At 42.9% G+C, this 27,709-nt stretch overlaps 1 protein-coding gene across 8 annotated transcripts in view; it reads right to left on the reverse strand.

Annotated features, from left to right (window-relative positions):
• CLASP1 (cytoplasmic linker associated protein 1) overlaps nt 1-27,709 on the reverse strand; it is a 275,326-nt gene that overhangs the window by 111,046 nt on the left and 136,571 nt on the right. For all 8 annotated transcript variants that reach the window (XM_010860818.1, XM_010860819.1, XM_010860823.1 and 5 more), the window contains exons 9-10: nt 4,283-4,435; nt 1,178-1,251 (exon numbers count right to left, since the gene is read on the reverse strand). In XM_010860818.1, coding sequence (XP_010859120.1) covers nt 1,178-1,251; nt 4,283-4,435 — 227 coding nt within the window. The remainder of the gene's footprint in view (nt 1-1,177; nt 1,252-4,282; nt 4,436-27,709) is intronic.

A 27,709-nucleotide genomic window follows, 5' to 3' on the forward strand; every position in this document is an offset into this window, starting at 1 on the left:
CTGGCAGACCTCAGAGACACTGCCAGGTCAGTTCTAGTGTCTTCAGTGCACTGCAGGTGCAATAAAGTGAAAATCACAATGAAGTGAGTCACAAAGATTTTCCTAGACTGCAATCTATTAACTGCCCAATTAAAGTATGCCCACTGTCTAAAAAGGCCGTGTGCATACTTTAAAAATCCTTTATTGCCAAAAAAAAAAAAAACAAATGCTAACCATCATCTGAGTCTTCAGAGAACTGTAATCTTTTTGCTGATGGAGAGTTGAACTGTTGTGAGAATTACCAAAACATGACAGACACACAAGGTGAGCAAATGCTGATGGGGAAGGGGCACCGTACACATGCTTGAGGCAAGGTGCCCATAGATGTGAAACTGCAGCATTTACAAGCACAACACCGTGAAGGGCAATACAGCAAGGTATGTCTATGCTTGTAACCTTAAACACTTTCAAACCTATTTTCTCATTTATCCTGGTATCTTACTCCAAAGACAGCAAGGGGGAGAAAAAAATCCACCAAGAGTAAGGCATGATAGGAAGGTCAAGGACATAAGGATGAACCTGAACCTACAACACCTGCTATCTGCTTTGTATACACATGGCAACTAAGCAGTGGGTGACAAGGGACACACACAGATACCAAGTGCTGGAGGGATCCTGAGCACCGACATCCAATGGACCACAAGCCCCCATCAACCAGAGACAATGCTGGGGCACAAAGCAGTTTACAGTGAGTTCTGTAAGTCATCTCTGCTTCACATGTCAGGTACTTAAGGGAAGTATCACGATGGTATAAACTAAGGTTTTATGAAAACATTTTTTATACCTTTCAGAAACCTACATTCTTCAAATTTACAGACTTCTCTAAGGAAAATACCGACAGAAGCATGCTTCTTTGTTCTCTCTTGGAATGGAGTCACTTATTTCCCCCTCTTCTGTGTGACCTGACTCACGAACTCACTAGTGGAGCAAGCCACTTCTCACCAGTTCTAACTGGAAGGTCATCCATTTCAGTTCTGAGAGGCCCTAACATTTCCTAGCCTGCAAACCCTAGACCTCCTGTGGTCTTGATAGTCAGAATTACCCTACCTACTAAGAAACTGTGTGTGTCACATGCTTGAAAAATGAAATCTGAAGAATAAGCCCATCCTTTTTAATCAAACCAAACATCTTCACTCACCTGGACTACAGGCACATCGTCAAATGCTTTAATAAAATCCTCTTCATCAACAGCACCAGCTCCTTCTTTTGCAGCTATAAAAAAACATCAATTTTTAAAATGTAAACAGTGTGCACTGGAGGACTCATACACAAAATCAAAATTATATTTTGGAAGATTTGTAACTTTTTTAAGTCAATAAAAGTTTAGAGTTTTGTGGCACAGACAAGTATTACTGACTTTCAATATTAAGATAAAGTATAACAGTTTTACAGTATAACATATATTAGCTTAAAGTCATCTAAAGATAGTACTTGCTTAAGGAGGATCAGTTGTATAGACTTTAAAGGATTTAGGTGATTTATATTGTATTAAACTATGTGTGTGCGTCCAAGTTGCTTCAGCCATGTCCATCCCTTTGTGACCCTACAGACCATAGCCCACCAGACTCCTCTGTCTGTGAGATTCTCCAGGCCTGCATACTGGAGTGGGTTGCCATGCCCTCCTCCAGGGATCAAATCCACGTCTCCTGCAATGGCAGGCAGGTTCTTTACCACTAGCACCACCTGGGAAGCCCCGTATTAATATATAAGTCTTTTCAAAGATTCCTAATGAACATATAATAGAAATTCCAATTCTTCAGGGAATAAATGAAATCATATCATTGTTAGGAATCCAACATAACAAAATTTGTGAAACATTCAAATAAGTTCTAAAGAATTTAATGGTTTCACCTCAACTTCATATTAGTCTCAAAATATTTTCAAGGAAAAAAATTTTCATTTCCTTTTAAAATCACAATAATGTGTCAATTTTTCATTTATATGCCAGTTGCAAATTGACCCGACAATTGCTATCATTCAGGAGAAAGCTTTTTCTTTCTGTTAATATGTCACTTCACACATGAAAGTCAAGTGATATTTTACCAGATGTTTTTTCTTCATATTAAAGGTTTCTGAATGGCCATCTACAGTCATCCCTGTAACCATCATTAATGATTTATACTGGTTAGTCTGAGTGCTTTTCCAGAGCTTCCTACCTGACAACTTAGTTGGCATCTGGGGTCCTGATGGACCACCTAGACAGAAAAGGCTTTAAAGACAACTGATGCTTGTGGTAAATACTTGTCATCACGCTTGATGAGTATTTCTCTGCATTCACAAGTCAATTACAGACAGAAAACAGTAACACACTGTGAGTGGTGCTCTGTGTGCTTTAGGTTAGGCCTGGATCCCACCAAGCCGACAAACACTGAGCGCCTTTCTGTGTGAAGCGGAGAGCTGCATGTCAAAGAGGGCTTGGGGCCATACACAGGCCTGGGCCCATGGAGTCTGATGAGAAGTCAACAGGGAAATCACAACTACGATGCTAAACAAAATGGAAAAAGATAAGATCAGGCCTGAGGGAAAGACAGGGTTGGTATCTCTGTACAATCTACACAGGTGGGATCGTTGGAAGGGGAACAGGTAAGGAATGGGAACAAAAAGACATGGTCTGATCACACAGAAATTTTCTAAGCTTAGTTTGTAGAATAGATGCTACTCAAAGACAGATCAAGAAAACGGATTAGAAAGACTGTTCAGCCATTAAAAAAAAAAGTACTGATACACGTTCCAGCAGAGATGAACTCCAAAAACATTATGCCAAGTGAAAGGAGCCAGACACAAGAGACAACATATTGGATGGCTCCGTTTCTCTGAAATTCCTAGAATAGCTGAAAGCATAGAGCAATAACATAGACTGGAGGGATCGCCAGAGCTGGGGAAGGAAGGAATGGGGAGAATTTTAATAGGGTCTTTTTTTGAAAGACCTTTAATGGGGTCTAGTTTCAAAACTGTGTGGAAACTAGATAGAGGTGGTGGTTGCCCAACACTATGAATATAATAAATGGTAATGAATTGTTACCTTTAAAATGGTTGATTTTATGTTGTATGAATTTAAGCTCTTTAACAACAACAACAAAAAAATGTATATATTTTAAATGAACCAAAAAATAAAAGATGACCAAGAGGCGTGGGATGGCAAGGGGTGGCGTGGGGGGTGCTCAAGAGGAAAGGGATATAGTTATAACTATGACTGATTCACATTTTTGTATGGCAGAAGTCAACACAACATTATAAAGTAATTATCATCCAGTTAATAATAAATTATTATCCTCCAGTTAAAATAATTATAAATTATCCACCAGTTAAAATAAATTTGAAAAAAAAAATACATTTCGAAAAAAACATAAAAGATTAGGAAGAACTAAGAATAGCAGCTCCCTCAACACAGAGACGGTAGGGCAGAGGTTGTGGGGGCACCAAGCTGACAAGCTGGGACACCAACATCCAAGGCCTGTTCAGACAGCAAGAAAGACCAGCCCAAGGAGGCAGCATTCTGATGCTGGTCCTCACTCTAGCTTTAACTGATTAGTTCATCCAGCCAAGCTCAAAAGCCCAATGCTAACAGTAAGCATGGTTCGAAAGTAAAAAGTAAGTAATTTTCACTATACTGTTAATCAACTATACTTCAATGAAAAAAATTTTTTAAGTAGGTAATTTGTGTATAAACTTAAATGTGACAGCAAAATGAAAGCTATATATAACAAGGACCCAAAACAGTCTAAATTAGGGGATGGAAGAGAAGGATAAAGAAATTTATCCTTATAAATTTATTTTCAAAGCCTCAGGGAGCTAGCTAATCTTGACCATTCACTAATTTGGTATCTTACAAGGTTTCACAAGGAACAATCTTACTTGCAGGAACAAAATACATTTTAAAGACAATTTAACTTCTAGACAATCTCAGTCCTGAGACACAGAAATTGGCTGATACCATGCAAGTATCATCAGGCATGGCAGGAGCCCAAGGCCATTAGGATACCATGAGCTCTGCTCCGTGGTGGATTCACATACCCAAAGATTCTGCCCCAGCAAACATGCAACACAGCAGCTCAGACGTACATTCTACCAGCTTATCAGCATCCATAGATGAGAACCAATTTACTTAAGGAAGAGAAAGTGGACTCATACTGCCCACAGAATTACTGCACCTCTAAAGGACACAGAAGGTGAGCAGCATGCGCATCTGCTTTAAGCTCCTACACAGCGGACCACGCAGCACTGTGCTTGGGCTTGGTCTTACCTGAAGACTTAGATCCAAGAGAGGAGGAGCCGAGTCTACGGGTGGTCCCCATTCCAACGTTTCTCCGTGAGCTTGCTGGAGCTTTGGATGACGTAGAGCTGGCGGAAGAAGGTCTATTACCATCCACAGAATCTTCATCATCAAAGTTTTTATCTAAAGAGTAAGCAAAGAAATTTTTTCTTTTTTTTTAATTTTTAAGTACTTTTTCATCTCAAGTGAAAACAGCAACTAGTTTTATTTAGAGATTAATGGTTTGCCTTCTCTTCTGGAATCTGAGATGTCCATCCAGGGTCTAGAAAAGCCTTAGGTAAGTCAAGAATGCAGCTACGAACACCCTGTTAACTTTCACATATCAGGAATGCTTTCCACTCCAATTTCAGAAAACAGAAAAATCATAAAGAAGAAAGCAACCTCTCATGAAACTATCATGTAGGAACAGTTACTTTAACAATCTGGTATATTTCTGGCCATTCTTTCATGTACTTTTTAATAGTTAATGTACGACTATATTCCATTTTAGAAAATTGCTTATTTCAAATGTACATTTTACCACATGATGAAATATTCTTCATAAATGCCATTTTAATGGTTCCATAGTACTTTGCAATTGGAAAATGCTACAAATAAAAAACATTTTCATTGCTAAGACAGGGATATTCTAATATCTTATGCTTAGAAATAATACTGCAACAGACACCTTTCTACATGCGTTTTTGTTTGAATATTTAATAACTTTAAGAAAAATAATTTCTAGAAGCAATATTACTGAGTCAGAATACAAAAGCGAAAGTTCATATAAATACATACTTTTCCTGAAAATTCAGAGTTTCTTGCCACATTCTTGCCAACACTGAAAATACTACCATTTTAAAATTTCAAGCAAAATTTGATAGGCTTCTCCCCCCAAAACAACCTCTTCTTCAGTGTTGCACTTTAGCGAAATTAAGCTTTTTTTTTTTCTTCAATAAATTCATTAACTTCTAAATTTTCTAGATAGCAGTAGTGGTGGTTTAGTCTCTAAGTCATGTCTGACTCCTGCAACCCCATGGACTATAGCCCACCAGGCTCCTCTGTCCATGGGATTCTCCAGGCAAGAATACTGGACTGGGTTGCCATTTCCTTCTCCAGGGGATCTTCCCAACCCAGGAATCAAACCTGGGTCTCCTGCATTGCAGGCAGATTCTTTACTGATTGAGCTATAAGGGAATTCCTTAGACAGCAGTAGATCCCATCAATATTCCTCAAGTTGAAAAAAAAAAAAAATATATATATATATATATAAAGAAATCATCTTTGAGCATACTGATGAACAGCATTTTGATGACAAAAAAGTTAAAGCTATCACAGTGCACTATACAGAGCACTAGGGGCTTATGTAGCATGTGTGGGTCAGTCAGGAGGATATATAAAGAACTTAGGAGTTACTAAAAACAAACAAACAAAGAAAATTAACATCCATAGCTGGCGATATTCATGATTTCTGAAAAAGGGCTTAGTTCTTTACCAGTAAGTCTAAAGTAAGTAACTGTTGACCAAAAACAGATAGAAATAATCTGTTTTTCTTGATCTAGTTGCTTCTCAGCTGAACTATCCACAGCCAAGTTTTGTGTCTACCTAAGACTCTAGTGTTAAGTGAAAGTGAAAGTGAATGTTCCTTACAGCTCACCAACAATCTACTTCAAATCATAGGGGTCCTTTTATTCAACAGTAAGGGAGAAACTGGGCTTCTAAGGTGGCTCAGTGGTAAAGAATCCACCTGCCAAGCAGGAGATTTGAGTTCAATCCCTGGATTGAGAAGATACCCTAGAGAAGGAAATGGCAACCTACTCCAATATTCTTGCTTGGGAAATCCCATGGACAGAGGAGCCTGGTGGGCTACAGTCCCTGGGGTCTAAATGAGTTGGACTCAACTGAGCGACTAGTCAACAAAACAACAACAAAGGAGGAATCACATCCTCACAAATGCAGAATCCTATGCAGATTAGCTTCCCTCCACATGCCTTTACACTTCTGACCACCTGGCAAGCTGTGCTGTTTCACAGATGGCTTCTTCAATCCATGCATCAGTGTCTTACTGATTCAGATGTTCAGTGGTCTTTTAGCACAGACTTCCCATACAGACTCAAAAGTGATTATTAAATTGCAGAGCACACTAGTAAGGCCCCTCCAAGAGTAAAAAATGAGAAAAAAAAAAAAAGTGAAGTCACTCAGTCCTGTCTGACTCTTTGCGACCCCACGGGCTATAGCCTACTAGGCTCCTCCATCCATGGGATTTTCCAGGCAAGAGGACTGGAGTGTGTTGCCACTTCCTTCTCCAGGGGATCTTCCCAACCCAGGGATCGAAACTGGGTCTCCCACACTGCAGACAGATGCTTTACCATCTGAGCCACCAGGGAAGCCTGGACGCAAGAGTAAAACCTGGTCTTAAAATACAGAAGGAGGTCACCCACTGAGCACTGACAGCAGAAGCAGCCTGTCTGTCCTCAGGGAGCCCAAGAGCACAGAGGCTGTGGAACTGTGGTCATCACTCCTCGGAGATCAGTGACAGCTCCAGACGGTGGGGAAGGTACATAATGAGGGATGCGACCACAGCTACGCTTCACCCAGAAACACATATAATTTGCCTTTAGTTCTCTAACACAGGTAGGCATGCTGTATGGAACTGCGTGCAGTTACTGAGAATTATTTTCATGGGTCAATTTCACTGAATCCCAGGGGCTTCCACCTGCAACAATGATGGGTTAGCAAAGACCTAACCTCTTCCTAGAAGCCACACAGAATATATAAAACAACTATTTTCAGAAGACAACAGGCAGTATAGAACTGTGACATCTCAGAGAAGGGAAACAAACAAGGTGAGCTCTTTAATCACTCCAACTTCCTGCCTGGTGAACATTTCCAGGCCACCCCTTATGGGGAAGAGGAACCCAAAATGAACCTGGCAGTCTTGCAAAGCGGAGATAATGAGGATCAGACTTCAGGGAGGCTGAGGTGGCTGGAAGTTACAGGGTGGAGTGCTGAAAAAGAGGAAGCCCCATAGAAAGAGAGCTCTAGAAATGTCCTAAGTTCTGGGCCACATATATGTGAATGAAATTCCCTAAGGGAGGGTACAAAATGATCAGGAAACTGTAATTTGAACAACTTGCAAAGTTTACACAAAGGGGAAGATTTTCGAGCACCAGAGTTGGGGTGTTTTCAGCGACTCACCAAATGCATTCAGTAGAGACCCCAGAGACAGCAGGCCTTAGTAGGGGGGCTGAACTAATACACCAAATTGTCCTCTCAGAGCTTAAAAACAGGGCTTAAGGATATTAGATTTGCAAGTGACTTAACTGCCTTGCCAAACATTCTTTAAATAAACACAACCAACCATGGATCCTCAATAATGTAGCAGTCACGATACATAACATACTAATCAAAATTTCCTGAACAGTTGAGAAGCAGAGCAATGTGGCCCATAATCAGGAGGGAAAACCATCAGAAAATAGTGACCCACTAAGAAATGACAGAGACAATGGAACTCTCAGATACGAACATGAAACCTGCTATATCCATGTTCAAGAATTAAAGGAACTCACAGGTGTAATGAAAGAAAAGGAAGCTAGTTCAAAGAACCAAATGGAACTTCTAGAAATTAAGAATATACAGTAGCTGAAATGAAAATATCATTGAAATGGGATTCAAAGCAGGTTAGGCACTGCAAAAGAAGGGGGAAAATGAGAGAATTTACACACACATGGCAATAAAAAATTAATCAAAATTAAACATAGATATCAAAAGGGAGGGTGGAGAACTAAGAGGAGTAGTCTCAGAGACCTGTAGGATGATACTTGTCACCAAATTCAAGTGTCTGTGTGTCACACACAGTGAGGCCACATACCAAAACGCTGGAGTGTGGAGTGCAGAAGCGTTAACAGTGGCCTCCCCAGACCAAACCCGAGGCATGGTGGGCCCTTCCCTCCTCCGTCCCTGGTGCAGGGACCACTCCATCGCCACACCTTCTGTGCCCAGCCCACCAGACCAGCCTGTGTCTGCCACCAAGCAGGCAGGCAGGAGCCTCACTCTGGGAACACCGGCTTCTGGCCACCTCATCGGTCAAGAGCTGACCAGTGAAGCCAGTGGCAGGCTGAGCCCATGGCACCCGCCACCTCAGTCAGTGATCCCAGTAATAGTCATGTCAACCACCTCTGCTTGACCACCAAGGTCAAGGTCTTCACACCTAGCTCCACCAAGTACCAGAGGATGACGTTGCTAGAGCAACCTGGTACTTCTTCAGACCCGGCATCGGTCAGGAGTTGCACCTTTCTTCTCAGGATGAAACGGCAGCAAGGCAGGCATGAGCTGTAGCTGCCCTGCTCAGCCACTGGCAGGCGCCATAGTAGGCCCCTCCCCCAAGCAAGGGACCCTCAGTGAGCCAACTGTCAGCTGTCCTGCTCAGCCACTGATCAGCACCACAGTGGGCTCCTCCCCCTCCCATCTTGTATATAAAAGGAGCCCTAATTTGGAAGGAGGGAAGATGGTTTTCGAGATGCTCAAGTCTGCCATCTTCTCAGTCTGCTAGCTTCCCGGTTAAAGTCATTATTCCTTGTTACAACAACTTATCTTCCGATTTACTGGCCTGTCAGGTGGTGAGCAGAATGAGCTTGGGCTCTGTAACAAAAAGGTTTATTGTGGGGCCCTACAAGTGAACTCCGGAGAAGGCAATGGCAACCCACTCCAGTACTCTTGCCTGGCAAATCCCATGGATGGAGGAGCCTGGTAAGCTGCAGTCCACGGGGTCACTAGGAGTTGGACACAACTGAGCAACTTCACTTTCATTTTTCACTTTCATGCATTGGAGAAGGAAATGGCAACCCACTCCAGTGTTCTTGCCTCAAGAATCCCAGTGACGGGGGAGCCTGGTGGGCTGCTGTCTCTGGGGTCGCATAGAGTTGGACACAACTGAAGCGACTTAGCAGCAGCAGCACAAGTGAACTCCAGGAGTTGGTGATGGACAGGGAGGCCTGGCTTGTTGTGATTCATGGGGTCATAAAGAGTCGGACACAACTGAGCGACTGAACTGAACTGAACAAGGAGATGTGTGGCTCATGCCTTAAAAACCTCAGACTCCCTAAAAACTTTCAGCAGAATCCTTTCCCAAGGAAGGTAAGGCAGGGGCGTGGTGAGTTGTTTGCTAACTTCTTAGTTTCAGATCTTTTGTTCTTGAAGTCAGGTCAAAGTCAGGTAATGATGTTCCTGTAAACCTTCACCAAACAAATGTTATTCTCTGTTCTGACAAGAAAGGGCTCACCCCCAAGTTACAACTTTCTCCCTCTGAGGTCCAGGTCCTGCTAAGAGGAGGCAGAACTTAGCTGGCGGCTCCCTCAGGGCCAGGTCCTCGGACCCCGCCCAGCTGTCATCACTGAGGGAGCCAGGCACCCAGGACCCAACTGGCCCTCAGGCTCCTCAGGCTGCCCAGACAGCAGGGTACACGTCCTACAGACTGCATCCTATGCAGATGGCCGCTGCCATTAGATCACAGAGTTGGGGATGGGGAGAGGTTCACAGCCTCCTCAAGGCCTGGGCCCGGCCAGTGGGCAGCCATGGCCAGGGCTCTGGAGCCCTGCAGGACACAGCTGCCAGCCTGTTCCCTGGGCCCCTCCAACTCAACCACTGAGATGAGGCTGAGTGAGAGGGCCCTGGGGAGAAGGCCAGTATCCACCTCTTACCTCACTCTCTGCCTGAAGACCACCACCCCTCCCATCACTGGTTGAATGGGCCACTTAAGGTCGTTCATGGACAGTTGCTCGCTGGGGAGAAAGGTGCACTGTGGCACCGACCAATGGCTGAGCAGGACTCCACTAACGGTTCAGCAGTAAGCAGTGCCTGGTAATAGGGTGCACAGCACATGCCAAGGGACACCTGTGAAGGACTGAGCATGGCTGCATTCTATTACCATATCCACAAGTCTGACATAGTGAAACTACATCATCAGCAGAAGCCAGAGGGAAAAATACACATTCTATAGAGGGACAAAATGACAACAGGCTTCATCAGAAGTCCCGTATGTAAGAAGACAACAGAATGGCATCTTTAAAATGGCAAAAGAAAGGTATTAACCTAGCTACATCCAGCAAAAATACCTTTTAAGAATAGAGACTGAATGAAAGCAGAACTCATCACCAGCAGACTCACTCCAGGAAACGCTGACACCCTCCAGGCAAAAGGAAAATGGTATGAAATGGAAACTTGGAATTACACTAAGAAATGAAGGGTACTGGTGAGAGCAAATGTGCAAGTAATGTAAGGCTTTATTCTTATACTTGAATTACTGCAAAAGATAACTGTTTAAAGCAAAGATTAAAACACTTAACATTTGGTTTCTATCCTCCTCATATTCTCATGTTACAGGCAGAATATCCCATGGCCAGAGAAAGCATCCTTGTTGGCATGTGGGCACGGGGTGGGGGTGGGGCATTAGGACATATGTTGCTGGAGGGGGAGCTACACAGAAAAGGGGCAAGTAAGAAGGGAATGGAAGCAGTTCAGGGTCTGTCCTCAAACAGCTTGTAGTTTTAACAGCTCATCACAAATTGTTCACACTCATTGCAGATGTTACGCTGCACATGCTGCACCAGGCGGCAGCTGCTTCATCACCAGTGCCCACATGGAAACGGCTCCCAAGGAAGGGAAGGGGAACAGGCAGCCAGTGGAGGGATTTTAGAAACCGAGCTCCATTAGTTCCAGCTTAGCCTCTTTACTTCTCTACGAAAACAAATCTGATGGACTGACTTACCTAAATTTCTAACCAGGTCAGAAGTAAATAAATACAAAAATAGAAGGGGGCTCAGAACACAGTAGTTAAACACAGTGATGGGAATGAGAAGTGATGGTTGAAAGCCCAACAGATAAACAGACACGATAAAAAGCAAACACGCATTAAGAAAAATCCTTGAACCCGCCTAGAACACCAGTGCCAGCACAGGGGTCAAGTCACACGTCACAAGGCCACAAGCTAAGAGCACGATACCAAGCACTCATCACCACGACGCTGTGATAGCAAGATTACATGGCTGCTCGTGTGACTCGTGCATCAACAAACAAAGTGATTCACATTGTCTATCTGAGTCCGAAATTCAGGGGAACAAGGAAAAGGGAATATTCATTTACGAGATTAACAGTTAGACACACTGCTTTAAGTTTAGAGATGCTTCGCCCAAAAAGGTGTTTGGAGGACAAAAGTCAGTTGAACCTATTATTTGAAAACTAGTACACCATCTACAAATAAGTATCCCCTATGGTTCCTAGCTTCTGGGACACCCAGAAATTAAAATCAAATTCAGAAGGGGGTTAGGCCCTACAAAAAGTATTCATACAGTTTCAGTTAACTGGGGTTAAATTTCTCTGATGTAGAAGATGCCGTTCCTGACCTGGACAAATAAGCTGTGTTGGCTGCTGTGCTGTGCAGAGGGCGTCCACTATGGATCCAGTCCAGGATGAGGGGCCTCATGGTCTAAAATGTTTCAGTATCTTTCAACTAAATCAATCCATACTGAACTCTACAAGTCCCTTAAATTCCCATTTTCTTTAGGCTTTTCAGCTAAGCAGACATTTGTTAGAATAGAGGCTCTTTTTCTAGAGCTTTAACTAAGGCAAACACATGTGTGAGAATGAGTATTTTTAGCTATGCGAGCTTGTGCTATTACATCAATTTAAAATTTTTCACACATCAAGACAACATCTGTTACATAGAAAATGTTCTCAGAGAAGGATGGGTTCTCTCTGAACCCAAAGAAATAATTAATTCTATCTCCAGACACCACTGCAAGGCTGTCATTCTGAGGGTCACTTCTCTCACGTGACAGCTTAGGATAAGCTCTCGGATAAGCTCGGATAAGCTTATTGGCACCTTCAGTTCCTCCAATGTTTTAAAAATCACCCGAGTTCTACTCCCCCTTTTACAGAATTGGGACAAGACATTTAAAAATTACACATGAAATTTCTACAGTGTCACAGTGTACTTTTCATCCAACTCTCAATCACTCCTGGTAACCCAATTAGCAGGCACAGGGAAATGCAAATAGCAGTAGAATAGCGTGCCCAAAAGAACTGAAGATACAAAAGAGATTTTAAAACACAGGAGAGATGGGACCTTTTGAAAAAATTAAAAGTCCAGAGTAGTACAGTCATTTGTGGACTCAGCAGCAAAGTAGCATAATTCTCAAAACTGAGTAAGTTTGTGAACTTGCACTGAAGCCCTGAACAGTGGTCCAGATGCTGGACAGACGCTGGTGATTAGCCACAAGCACAGGCAGGCAGAAGCAGCCTCTTCACCAGCCTCCCAACTCAGATCTGAACCGCTAAGGAAGGCCCAGCAGAGCCCCAGCAGCCTCAGGACTGAGCTGCAATCAGGCTGGATTGGGACGATACAAAGCAACAAGCCACACACAGACTCTTTGGGTCAAAAGTCATCAAAGACCATTACACACCACTGTGACTACAGTTTCAGGTACCAAAGAGGCAGAAAAAAAATACCACTCTAAAGACTGACTTTGAGTTCGGTGTATAGAACTTGGAATTACAAGTTCTGACATATACTGTCCACTTAGAAATGTATACACACATCTGTGAGGACAAACAAAATGTCACAGAAACTAAGAGACAGTTGTTCTCCATTATCCATCTGCCAGGGAGGCCGGAACCTAAACCACCAAGCTGTTCCTCTCTTCACTCCTGAGGCAGACTCTGACCCACGGAAAGCCAATGGAGAGAAAATGCCTCATTTCTACACAAAGACAACCCACTCTGTCTCCCTACATGAGGGAGCACCCTGTGGAAGCTGATGTTGCTAACAGGCTCTCAGTTTTACCTACTCCTTGTTACTGAAATTCTCCTCCAAGGGAATGAGAAATGTGGCAGCCTAGTAACTGGAGTATAATTAGTACTCCCAAGAGGGGGCTGCACGGAGCCACGATAACAAGCTCAAAGGCAGGCTGCTTTTTGTAAATCCCCAAGTTTCTTGTCTTGATCTGTCACAGCTCTAAGCCACTGCTGATGACCCCATATGCCAAGCACACTCCTATGTAATTGTGAATACACCATTCTCTGTGATCCTGCCCAACTCTGTCCTGCCCTGGGCTGCACAGCCATGCATGTGCCTTTACTCCGTCTCACCCTGTAATGATCTGTGTGGAGATTTGTTCTGTCTCTGTCCCTGGGGCAGAGACCAGCTGGTACTTCTCTGGTATTCCTAATACCCACAACGGAGCCTGGGCCAACAGACGGTAGGGCTATCAAATATTTAACTTTGGCAGTCCACAGGAAAGAAGTCAAAACTTCCGAATGAATGCAAACCATCCTTCATGTATCTTTTTCAGCTTTCATGACTTCTAAAAATGCATAAGCCTTCATTGGATAATAAAATCAAATAAAGTTATAAAAATGTCTGAGGAAGAGAGTAAGGTAAATACAACCCTGAAAAGTCAAAGTGTTAGTCGCTCAGTTGTGCCCGACTCTTTGCAACCCCCATGGACTGCAGCCCACCAGGCTCCTCTGTCCATGGGATTTTTCAGGCAAGGATATTGCAGTAGTTTGCCATTTCCTTCTCCAGGGGATCTTCTTGACCCAGGGATCGAACCCGGGTCTCTTGCACCACAGGTAGGTTCTTTACCTACTGAGCTACCAGGGAGGCCCCCTAAATACAACCCTAAATGTTTTTTAACCTTCTTGATTTTCCACCAGTCAGAAATATCTTTATTTTTTTTCTGATAAAGCATAAACCTATTTAAAAATTAAAGTCAAAGTACAACCCCCAAAATAAGACTATTCACAATGATATATGAGATATATACATGCATTTCTAGACTTCAGTGTATATACAAACCTGTCAATATACACACACGTGCACAAAAACCATTCTGCCCACTACCAATATTTAGCATTTTTCTATATCAGTCTGATCCATTTTAAAGACTATTATTACACTGCTCACATCTATAATATTTGATCAATCACTTACAAATAGCTTGATTATTTCAAATCTTTAACCCTCAAAACGCCACTGCAGTCATGTGTCTAAAGTGGCAACAGTGAACGCATACTTATGTCTATACATACCTGTGTGCCGGGCCCTGTGTTGGGGGCCCTCGTCGGATCCTCCTGACAACCCCAAGAGAGAAGCACCATCATGACTCCACATTAAAGATGGAAAATCTTAACACATCCAAACAGCAGTGCCTAAAGTCACACAACTAATAAGTAAGGGGGTGAAGGAAGAGTTCAGGTCTATGTCTGTCTGACTAAAGATCCTAGGATCAGAGTCGTGATGATAAATGACCACAAAAAACAGCAACTCACATAAACTGGCCACTGTGTGATGAGCACCTCTGCTCAGACCTTTCTGTGCATCATTTTATTTAATTCTTGTAACAGATGCTTGCTTACCTAAGAAAATTACTTAAGATAATTTCCTAAACACTGAGCCATCAGTATCTCTTATGACTATAGACACAGAAATCCTCAACAAAATATTAGCAAACCAAAGCTAGCAACATATAAAAAATTATCACTATGGCCAAGTAGGATTTAGCCCAAGAATGTAATATTGGTTTAATATATAAAACTTAATTAATTTATTAATACATCATATTAACAGGCTAAAAGACAAAAACACATGTTCAACAGATGTACCAAAATGTATTTCCAATATTGGGGAGATGCTTTCATGCTAAAAATACCACAAACAGGGACTGGAAGGGAACTCCCTTGACCCGATGAAGACCAGCTACAAAATACAAAAAGCACACTATTAAATCTTATTTAACAGGGACAGACTATATGCTTTCCCCCTAAGATCAGGAACAGGATAAGAAGCCTGCTCTCACTACTTCTATTCAACAGTATACTCAAGGTTCTAGCCAGGACAATTAGGATAGAAAAAACATCTGGATTAGATAAGAAGAAATAAAATTATCTCTCTTCACAGATGACATAATCTGCATATATAAAGTTCTAAGGAATTCACTAAAAAACTAGTAGGACAAATAAATTATTTCAGAGAGACTGCAGGATTAAAACCAATACAGAAAAACTCATTGTATTTTTATACATCAGCAGTGAACAATTCAAAAATGAAATTAAGAAAGTAATTCAATTAACAATAGCATTAAGAAAAATAAAATAGTAATTTTAACAAAAAGAATGTTTGCATGTTTGCTGAAAACTATGTAATGTTATTGAGAGAAATTAAAGACCTACTAAATGGAAAGACATTTCACGTTCATGGATCAGAAGATTGTGGCACAGAAGTAATTCAGATTATACAGTGAAAAGAAATGTATGAACATTTTTTGAGAAACAGAAGGAGGCCTTAAACCACCTTCCCTACAGATGGTTCCAAAATGAAAGGATCTACCTGCTCCCTTGTCAAAAAGCTCTGGGATGGTCTCAACGACAATTTTCTCAGGGTCACGAAAGAAATGCATTATTTACAAAGAAAAGAAAAAAAGCTAAATTAGGTATCTGCTTCCCCCAAGAGGCATCAACTTTTAAATTCTTCCTAAACTCTCTGTGGCCTCCCTGTGACTTGGAAGTTCAAGTTCAGGGCACAGGGTCACCTGAGAGGTGATCTGGTCTCCGTATTCCCTTTGTTGCTTCTAAAATAAAACTGGATGCATGCCTGGGAGCAAGTCTCCTCTCTCTGAGAGGGTGGGGTGTGGGGAGGGGTGTTACTGTACTGAACACTAAGAGCACAACACATGCAGCTTCCTTCCCTCATCTCTTCACCATCTATTTACCAAGTACACCTCTGTGCCAGGTACTCTGCAGGGAACTGGGAGGAAGGTAGAAAAGCGTGGCTTTTATCCTGGAGTTCACAGTCCAGCGTGGGAAACAGACACACACAACTCACAGCAGCCATGACTCAGTGTGATGCTTTGCTCAAGTCACGCACAGGATGTGCCAAGTGAATACAGAAAAGGGGCACAGAGAACAGAGACAAGTCAACTCGGAAAGGATCCACTGTGCCCTCCCACCCACACTCTGACATGACTCACTCCATTGCTTGGGTCTGACAGTGGAGGACTTATCATGAACTGGGACTGTGAAATGCTCTAAATGGGCACACAGCCTACACAGTGCAGGCACATGGTAGACAGCCCCGCGGAGAGAGCACACAGGCAGAGAGAATACATTCCAAAGACTCCTTGTGGACAAATGTAGGAGGGGCAAGGGACTTCTGACAGGGACAGTGAACAAACCAGCCAGGGGCCAAGGCTCACAGATGTGTCCAGGAGCCCCAGAGTTCTGGGACTGTCCCCATCCTGGGCACCAGGGAACAAAGGACTGAAGGCAAAGTCTCCAAGTCATGTCCAGAAGTTTGAGTTATTCAAGTTGGCATCTCTTGACCTGTTTAGATGCCCAACTTAAACTAACCATGTTAATACAAAGCCTTCCCCAAAGAAAAGAACCCACAGCAACATAGCAATAGCAGGTACAGAAGATCAGTCTTGAAGAAGAGTTATCTCCCTACACACCTCAAAGAGACTATAAACTTCTTCTTGGAACCAGTCAAAAGGGAGGGCACAAAGAGATGGCTACTTTATCATCCTGAGTATCAGAGGGCTCTCAGGGGAGCAGCAGGGAAGACCAGGATGGACCAGCCTTTCTGCCAGAAGAGCTGGCCATGGAGCTCAGGGAAGACTCAAACTGTCTCTGTATTAACATGGACTGGTGAGCCCCACAAACTCTGGCCAGATGGAAGACCTGGCTTTACATTCTATCAGGGCTCTGGACACATCCAGGGTAAGAGAAACGCAGGAGGAGCCACCCCAGGGGGTAGCTCTCCCTCTCATGCTCCCATCGCCCATGAGGGTCCCGGAGCGGGGACCTGGGACCATCCTGCTGCTCTTTCACCAGCCACCCAACCCCAGGCCAATCAGCCAGAGGAGGAAAAGGGACAGGAGGCTTAACTCACTGGTCACCTAAGCCACGCTCTCTCTTCTAGATGCAACAGGTGCTCTGGGGTAGAAGACAATCCTCATACAACTTGGAATCCATCGTGCTTCGGCCCCTACACACAGTCTGGTAGAAAATTAAAGTCAATTCACTACTGACTCATATTCATCAGGCATGAATTTTTAACTCCTTTCAAGGCTTTTCTTCTAGGAAACAAGATTGTCAAAAGATTACCCTAAATCCTATGAAACACAGATCAGTCAAGCTCAAGATAGTTCGAAAAGAGATTCCAAGAAAGAATTAACCACCATAACAAACAAAAATCCACCGTGTTTTTTAAAGAATTTGGCGCTCTTTCCTAGAAACTATCTCTGAGTAAATGTTTAAGAGTTTGAATCTGTTACATTTTCTCCAACTATTATTATGTCTTCTTTCTCTAGTGCAATTTTCATTCAAATTTGAATTCCTATCTCACCATCTGAAAAGTTAAGTCACATTATAGGTAGTTGATGGTTTTCTATAGTTTTTGTAAGAATACGGCCTTTGAATAACTATAATACACACAGACTTAAAACCAATTTACTGATGCTAAGGCCCTAGTATATTTCATTGAACTTATTCTCATAGCTACTTGGGAATTCACAACGCTGCAATTATTTACATGATTACAAAGCAGTCGAAATGCTGCTGTGACCGCCTATCCTAGCCACACTCAAACCTACTTCACACTTTTGTACAAAGAAACCCAAGTAAACTAAAGGTACCAAACAAAGACTTTAGGATTAAAAAAGAGGATCTTTTGATTGTTTTCTTTTCCAATTTCATTTTTATAAAAATCAAATGTATACACTTACTCAGCCCTTGAACCTGGCTATAAGAAGAGCTCGTGAAGCCCATTCCAACTATTTTACTATTTTTTCTGTCTTGTTCAATCAATTCTCTCAACTCCAAAGACTAGTGAGTAGATCTGTTTTCAATGTCTGGGCATCTGTGCCAGAGGTGGCTGTGTGCAGAGGTGGTACACTCATGCGGGCCGCTGGGTGACGGCGGAGTCTAGACCCAGCCTCTGTGCACGTCCACCAGGAGGATGGGCCAGGGAGAGCCTTCTGACCTCACAGTCAATGATTTCATGCTGGATAAAGGTCTGGCATTTCTAGCACAGCATAAACCAGCTACTATGTGGTCACACTGAGAAAACCAAACAGTAAATGGAGTTCAATCTTCCCCATGTGACTCTAGCTTTGGGAGGCAGCGCGCAGAGAGGTAAAATGCACAGATTTCAGAGAGTTCTTCTCCAGACTTCAAAACCTGGCACCATTTCTTAGTTTGGACAAGTTAGTAAACTTCTCTATGCTTGTCTTTCATCTATAGAATAACTATCACTCACACACCCATGATCTGTGTATTCAGAAGATGTTCACGTGACCCTGAACCGGATGCTGACAGTTCAGAGACTGAAGCACTTCCACTCTCAGAGCTGACAGCCACGGTGAGGCTTCAGAGGCCCAGGGAAGGGACCCTGAGAAGTCTCCGCAAGGTTGCGTGTGGAAACTGAGCAGATGTTAATTAAGCTGGGTGACAAGAGCGTGGACTCCAGTGGGATCCACATGTGTGAAGCCCTAGTATATCGGCCCCTGGGCCGAGACAACCCAAGCGGCAGTCAGAACTGATCCCAAGATAGCACAGGCACATAGACTGCCGTGATTACTAATTATAACGACCTTAATTGTCTACATGGTAATAAGTTATAGTAGGGGATTTAACTCGGTAGTTACTTCTCACAAATCCACCAGCAATGCTGGAGACTGAAGTTCGATCCCTGGGTTAGGAAGATCCCTTGGAGAAGGGAATGGCAACCCACTCCAGTATTCTTGCCTGGAGAATCCCATGGACAGAGGAGCCTGGCAGGCTACAGTCCATGGGGTAGCAAAGAGTTGGACACAACTGAGCAACTTTCATTTCACTTCTCACAAAAGTGCTCAAAAACTAACTACGGTGAAGACATTTATTTTCAGTGAACATATGTGGACATGTTTACTATTTCATAGGAAAAGGGGGACGTTTTAAGCACCGTGAATTGCTGTGAACGAAGTCTGCATACTGATGACTGAAAACTGAACTTCCAGAAGTGGCAACTAATCTTTCAACACCTCGGATAATCTCTGAATGTCACAGTGACAAAAATCGCAACGGATTGTTTCACTGATTCAACATTCTTTTCTCCTTTTGACTATACAACTTATGTTACCTTTGAACTTGCCCTAAAGGGGTACTGTGCTTAATTAATGTCAGAACCCAAACCCTACAAATATCAGACCTACATCTTGCATTCATCTGGAAATGTCATTTTAATTATCACTGTACCAACCCTGACCCAATTCTTCTCGACAACCACTACACAGGAGCAAAAGCAAGTCAGGTGGAAAAATCCAGAGCCAAATTTGGAAGAGGTTCCCAACCAGAACATCTTCTCATATTAAAGTGACTGCACCCAGAGCTGTCTGCCTCTCATGCAATAATCCTTCAAATCCTCCATCCCTGATTTAATGACTGCATTCTCAAGAAGCCAAGAGAAGCAAATATCACATTCTAATATAAAAAGACAGAAAAATAAGATGACAACTGAAAAGAAACACCTACATTCTAATAAATTATAATCCTCTAATACCAGCCCCATCCCTACTCTAAGATACATATCAACTTGGAACTCACGTACAAATAGAATTCTAAGTTCTAGTGTCTAAAACTACAATCATTTCTCCATCCTCAAAACTGCTCACTCCCCAAGTGCCCTGCTACAGCCAGTCCCAGCACCACTCAGTCAGGCAGCCATCTCCCCCCACATCATCCTGAAATGTGGCCAGAGAGCCCCCCTGGCTCTCACCTTCACCACCACTCCCACCACGCTAGACTGTCCTCATTCAGGTGTGCCTCACCTCTTACCTGGATTTCTGCTATTAAAATAGTGTCCAAATCAGTCTCTTTGCCTCCAGTCTTTTTTAAAAAAAATAACAACAGATGTTTCAAATACACAGAACATTAACCATTAAGAGCACCTAGTCTCACCACCTAGACAGCTTTGTGGTGCAGTGGTAAAGAATCTGCTTGCCAAAGCAGGAGACATGGATTTGACCTCTCAGTTAGGAAGAGACTCTGGAGGAGGAAATGGTAACCCACTCCAGTATTTCTGCCTGGAAAATTCCATGGACAGAGGAGCTTGGAGCCTGGTGGGTTACAGTCTTTGGGGTTGCAAAGAGTCGGACTCAACTGAGCACGCATGCAGAGTCAAATAAGAGGTAAGATTCTGACAATACAATGAATTCCACCCCCTAGACAAACTCTGCTGCTGTGCTGCTGCTGCTGCTGCTAAGTCGCTTCAGTCATGTCCAACTCTGTGCAACTCCATAGACGGCAGCCCACCAGGCTCCCCTGTCCCTGGGATTCTCCAGGCAAGAACACTGGAGTAGGTTGCCATTTCCTTCTCCAATGCATGAAGGTGAAAAGTGAAAGTGAAATCGCTCAGTCCTGTCCGACTCTGAGCGACCCCATGGACTGCAGCCTACCAGGCTCCTCTGTCCATGGGATTTTCCAGGCTCTTTCAAAAGAACAAAATCAACAAATGTATAAACATGGTTAAATAATTGAAATATTAGAAGAAAACAAAATGAGATTAAAAAGCTTCTCTAGCCAACTCCCTTACTACTTTCCAGCATTTTGTTTTATTTTTGTTTTGTTTTGGCCATGGAGGCTTATGGAATCCTAGTTCCCCTAAACCCCAGGCCCCCTGCAGTGGAAGTACGGAGTCCCAGCCACTGGAGCATTAGGGAATTCCAGGTTTGGGTTTTAATGAAGCTTCTGTTTTGGAATAGGATCCAAGTTACAGAAAAGTTGTAAAGACAGTACAGAGGGTCCCCTATTCCCCATGCCCTGTCTCCCTGTTGTTAACATAGTCTGGGGAATTGGTTATAATTAATGAACCAATATTGATACATCATTATTAAAGTCCATGAGCAGGTTTTCTCAGAGTTCCCTACTTTCCCCACCATCCTTTCTCTGTCCCAGGACCCTATCCAGGACACCACATGACATTTAATCACCACCACACTCCTCTGGGTTGTGCCATTTCTCAGACTTCCTTGTTTTAGACGACCTTGACAGTTCAAGGAGTGCGGGTTGGGTAGTTTACAGAAAGTCCTTCAATTTGGGTTTGCCTGAGGTTCCCAAGTGTACATAGAGCTTATGGGTTGAGAAAGAAGATGCTCAGAGGTAAAATGCCATTCTCCTCACATCTTGTCCAGAGTACACGTGGTCGACAAGTCCGCTCATCTGGCCTCAGTCACCTGGCTGAGGCGGTGTGTGCCGGGGACCAGCCCCGGCTGATCCAGGGTATTCGAAGGAGAGACGGCGTAGGCGAAGATCAGGAAACAATTGCTTAATTAAACGTTAATTAAGGATATAAAGAGTGATAGAATGAGGATAGCTCAGTAGGAAAATTCAGTGGAGAAAAGAGGCTGAGTAGCTTGGTTTACGCGGGAGACCAATAAAACTTCAAGACAAGAAGTTTGCACCACTTACGTAGGCCACAGGCGTCCTTCCGTTCTCCCGAAGGAGAGGAGACACTGAGGCCTCCCCGGTCGGATCTTAGAAGCCCAGGCATAATTAGGAAGCATGGTGGGTTCCGCGCTCCAGATGGAGACTCAGCCAGAGTGAGAGAGAGAGAGACATGGGGAGACCAGTATTTCGAGAAACTGATCCCAATTCTTTATTTTCCATGGTCTACTTTTATACACTGAGATGTTATGCAAAAGTCACGCGGGGTCAGCAGTCCTGACTTTTATCAAAGTCAGGTGCTTCATACAAATGTATACAGAGGTCTTAGGGGTGTTACATCATCTTCTGGCCAGGGGGGCCTGCTGACAATTTATGACCCTCTCCTTGTGACAACAGTCAGTCAACCAGGAGACTTATTTCTCCAGGGGTGATTATTCTTAAAACAGACACCACCCAAATAAAGTTACATTCCTATAGGGTGAGGGTGTAGTGGGTTTTAGTTAAGGAAAGAATTTACTTAGCCTAAGGTCTAACGTGATTAATATCAAAGGTTAATACTTATTTCTTCTATATATTCATTAATGTGTGTAAGGGCAGGGGATGTGGAGACGTAGCAACAAACATTGGCTCAACAAATGAAAAACCCTTCACCAACACAATTTCTAATCAGCCCACTATACTTATACTTACAGTTTTCTAACTTCTCTAAAGAACCTGTTTTTAGAGGGTTTAAAGCATCTCGTGCCTCTCACGGTTGGGAGGCTGTGAGCAATCACATGTGGCCAGACAGGCAGGCTAGAGAACCTTCAGAGGAGTTTGTAGGTTAAAACACTCTTATCACGCCCAGGAATTATTATTAACTGGAGCTCTAGGTTAACTCCTTCTCCGAAAGAGGTGGTGGGGGACAGCCCCCCGTAAAGTCAGAGAGGTAGGTGAGAGCACAAAGTAGTAAAGTAGGCGCAGGCTCTGGTTATGGGGGTAGATGCTTGAGGATTTCCAGGGGGACTCCTGAGGCTCGATCCCGACTTTGCGTATGTCGAGCCTCCTTCCTCATGACCTTTGTCACGGGCGGAGTACCTCACTCTGGCCCCCAACAGGTGTGTGTCGAGCCTTCTCATGCTTTGTCACGGGCGGAGTACCTCACTCTGGCCCCCAACAGGTGTGTGTCAGGTTTCTGCTCTGGAAGGGCGCTGTTCCCCTTCCCACACCGTCTCCTGTGGAAGGCAACACCATGCACAGCACACACAAAGCCGGGAGTCACGCTCCCCTCCCCTGGGGGGCTGGCCACAGAAATGATTTACATTCATTCTGCATGGAGACTTGCTTATAGACTTATTTTAACTCTTTCCCTTGTTTATATAGTTAGTCAGTCATTGATATGCATCATTACACCCTCATCAACACTTGTGCTCTGGATTATAATCCAGCACCACTTCATGGCTCAAACTGTTCTTGCTGTAGTCTGTGGCACTTTTCAGCTGCCGCCTGTGATCGCTGACAAACCATCACTTTTGTTTTGTCGGGGCACGTTCTTACTGTCTGGCTCTACAGGACACCCAGGCTTACTGCATACACTCCCTGTTCCAGCCCTAGGATCTGCAATCCCTGTGGAGCTTGGTGGTGGTAGAAACCAAGACAGGGGCACAGAGTGGCAGATTCTTTTTAAGATACCTTATTCTCCATCTGCTTCTGTATCTTGTTTCTCTGGAGGGAACTTTCACATCTAAACAAGAACATCAACTGCATCATTTCAAAACCTAAACCCAACTTTCCCCTCCCATTAGATTGTGTCCCCATAACAGGTTTGTGTGTGCTCAGTCACTAAGGCATGTCCAACTCTTTGCAATGCCATGGATTGCAGCCCACCAGGCTCCTCTGTCCATGGGATTTTCAGGCAAGAACACTGGAGTGGGTTGCCATTTCCTCCTCCAGGGGATCTTCCTAACCCAGGAATTGAAACTGAATCTCCTGCGTCTCCTACACTAGCAGGCAGATGCTCCGCCACTGCACCCCCGTAACACACTAGACAGTATTCACGGGCCATACCAACTGGTTACGTGCATCATTCACTCCTCGGAGTGGCACAGGAGTCACTAACCGCCCCCACTTGGAACACAAGGAAACCAGGGCTCACAGACCAGCCACCTGCCCAGGTCCCCCTACACACACACACATACACACACTCAGACAAAGGGATTCTGAAGTCCACACACCTACTCACACTTCTCCACTTATGATTCAGTCACCTAGACCCCAAACCTACTTACAGGACAAGTAACAGTTTTTGGATAATTTAACCAGTCTGCGCCAAACTGAGAACTTTAAGGAAAAACTTCCAAATGTCTCAGAGGTAAATTTATTTCACTTAAAAAGACAGCATTTATTCTAAATTACATCATTTTAATTTTCTTTTTTTGTAACTGGTGTTAAGTGTCCCTTGTTTTCTGAAACAAGAGAGACAATGGAGCTGTTTGGCTATTGTTATGTTACATGTGGTAACATTAAAGTTGGTCACCCTGCCTCAGTCTCTGCCCAGTTGAAATCTGAGACATGAACAGCCTGCAACAAAAGCCTCAGCTTGTTAGAATGGCCCAGAAGGCCCCTGCCATCTTCCCCTGCACGTTCCCCTCCAAGAAGACCACACTGCGTTCAAAAACAAACTCACCATGTTCGTATGATGATTTCCAATCCCAGAACACCCCACTCACCTCCTACCCATCCATCACTGAGCGAACAACTGATTAGGGATGGCATATTTTCAAACTGTCTAAAATACTATTTGTCTAAATGGGCTAATGCCTATTTTAATAATATTTCTTTGAATGCTTACAGTTTTTAATTATTCCCTAAGGCATCTATATTAAAAATGGCACAATTTCAGAATCAAAAAAATAAACTAAAGTCAGGATTTTATCACAACAGCTGGGTGACACTTGCTGGCAGGAAGGTAGGTCTAAGGTGGCCAAGTCCAGGGCCACCAGCCCAGCTAGAGAACTCAAACCTCCCGTCCCCCCACCTACTTCTCATGGGGCTGCTGGGAAAATCTGAAAATAAAAACAAAAGACATTTGGAAAAACACTTTGAAAATACTAAAATACACACCACCATAGTAGAAAATGGTTGGCATTATATTTTGCAGACTGTTGTGGGCTCCTTATTGAACATGGGCAGACAGAGGAAGATTCGAATATGCCCTGCTACAATAAACAGCATTTAACTGTTGTTTCCTACTGCATCTGCAGCTCCCTAGGGTAAAAGGTACCAGTGCTTTTAAAGCCTGCATTCCAGATAACAGTGACTATAGAGGTAGGTCATCTGAAAGGAATTATCAAATGAGAGAATAGTCTTTATTTTAAACTCAGAGCCATAAGGTTTTCTCCATAATCTTGAACATAAAATCACCTACTAGATAATTATATTTCCCTGTTGTTTAAAAAAAAAATGTAAAATACAACATAAAACAAATGCTACTTCTAAGTAACACACTTCCAAATCCTCAAATGATGGGTTCTGAAAGAGGTCACTTCAGCACATGAATTATTTAGCTCTCCTTCCCGGGTATTGATTTCCTACAGCAACTTAACCTGATTACAGAATACTGTAATAAGGAGGGAAATAAAAATGAGCACTAGCAGTATATGCTTTCAATTCTCAATTTTAAAATATAATTAACAAGCATAATCCAGCACTCCAGTATGACTGTTTTCAGCAAACTCAACTAAACTAAGTTTCAGAAGACAGATACACACCTTCACCATCCAGGACAAAAGAACACAGAGCAGATGAGCTGCATGCACGCCAGCTTCCCCACAGGGAGACAAATGAACACTTGTTACTGTGCACAATTTACTCTGCTTAATACCTGCTTCAGCTGAAGGGTTTGGAAACATTGAGACAACGAATTAAAAGCCTGCCAGGAAACCCATCCCACAGGAAAGCAAGACATGGAGCATTCTTCTTCCAACACAAACCTTGTTCACATGGAGCTCTTTCACATCCTCTCAATGTTCCCAAAACCTGGGCCAAACCTCCGTGGAAAGACCGAAGGCTAATCAATTAAGACCTGTGATATACAATGCCTCTTTCATAGTTTTCCAGTTCCATTTTTACATTAAAAAAAAAAATGCAAATCTTTAAAAAGGAAAAAATTTTTATACAATGATTCTCAAGACAGATTCAACCCCTCCACTACCCTGTTTATATGTACTTTTTTCTACCCTCTGTTGGGAAACTATAGTAGATTCCTTTCAAGACAGCCTATAATAAAAAAAAAAAAAAAGACAGCCTATACTTACTAGCAAATGTCTTGTAATTGCAAAAGAATTTATTTTCATGAGCCGTTTACTGTGAATACAAGAGACAGGGAAAAAGTTAAAAAGCACATAAATACCCAGAGGCTGATGAAAACACAGCTAATCTCAGCTTCCTGTGCCCAATTCCTCTCTCCTAGTCCTTGAGGGTCAACATAAACATTAACATAGCCACAAGTTTCAAAATTTTTCCCTGCCTCAATGCAAACAGTCATAACAATTATTTGCCTGTTTCACCCATGATCTTTAGTTATCAAAGCAATGATAAAATACCATAAATATCTTTTTTCTGAGTTAAACAGCAGTAATTACAAACACTTTCCAGAATATATTAGAACAGCCTACCTTTCCCAGCGGTCATGACTGTCAGTGATGGAGGCACAAGTAAAAACACTGCTCTGAAAGCTACACCTGCTCACACACAGCCCCTGACGCCTCAGCAAACTCTCCACCCACAGGCTTCTCCAGTGCGATCCAAGCACCAAGGACAGCGGCCGCCCTATTCCAAAATAAAAGCCTACCCTATAAAGAACAGTGACTTGTTTAAGGGGCAGGGGCCTTTCTCTAGCTGACGTTACTCATGTCAGAGAACCTTCTTTAAAACTGGTGTGGAAAAAAATTTTAACCAACTACTTGCTCAACCCCCACCCCATGGAAAAAGAGAATTTCTTAACATAAACTTTAAATAAAAATAAAGTACAAAGGCTATCTTATTTCCACCCGGAGGATGATAACGTAAGCTGTCACCTGCAGCTTGAGCTACTGAAGCTGGCATCAGGAAACAGTCTCTTCCAGGCTGTTCTAGGGGGTGGTCTCCCTGGGCAGCACAGCAAGCTTGCCAGTCTTGTGATATATCATCCCCACAGCCGTGACTATGGAAACACTTTTCTAAGACACTGAACCAGAATCCCAAGCCTTGTAATATGCAGACTCTAATAAACAAGCAGGGGGAGCCCATTATCAGCACTTGATCCACTTACTCACAATCACTGTTTTAAAATACTATACAATAATGGTTTAGCTTCTTAATAAAGAAAAGACCATCAATTTACCTTTAAATTAATGCTTTGTCCTAGCTACACTGGACAACAGTTCAGAGCTTACCTAACAATTCACGTTGAGTCTATCTGCTTTCACACTTTTATTTCTCATTTCCAACAACTTAGAAATGATATCTAACACTTTTCAAATAACAAATTATTTTAGTAAAACAAAAGAAGGCAGGCTGCATTTTACAGCAAAGTGATACCCTAGATACATTCATGGGTTAGGGTCAATAATTTTATGATTATTATCTAGTTTATAGTTTGTCAGCAAATAAGTACTTTTCTTTAGCTACAGATTTATTATAGAATTTTCATAGATTTAACCAGCATGATAGTTTCATTCTTTCCTCAAAAGCATGTTAGCTTTCCTCAAGAAACTCAAAAGCATGCACATTTTTAACCAAATTAACATCTATGGGCCTCATTTCAATCAACGCCAATTAAAGATCATTAAGTGGCTGCAGATAAAGGACAATGACTAGTCTATAATTACTGGCTCTTTCATGCTGAAAATCCAATTCTCCCATGAGCATACGCACATCTGCATGATTTAAAAATGTACATAGAAAATAATTTGCTTTTTGAAA

This window comes from Bison bison, unplaced genomic scaffold, assembly GCF_000754665.1.
Source record: "Bison bison bison isolate TAMUID 2011002044 unplaced genomic scaffold, Bison_UMD1.0 scf7180017864471, whole genome shotgun sequence".
NCBI classification, from domain to species: domain Eukaryota; kingdom Metazoa; phylum Chordata; class Mammalia; order Artiodactyla; family Bovidae; genus Bison; species Bison bison.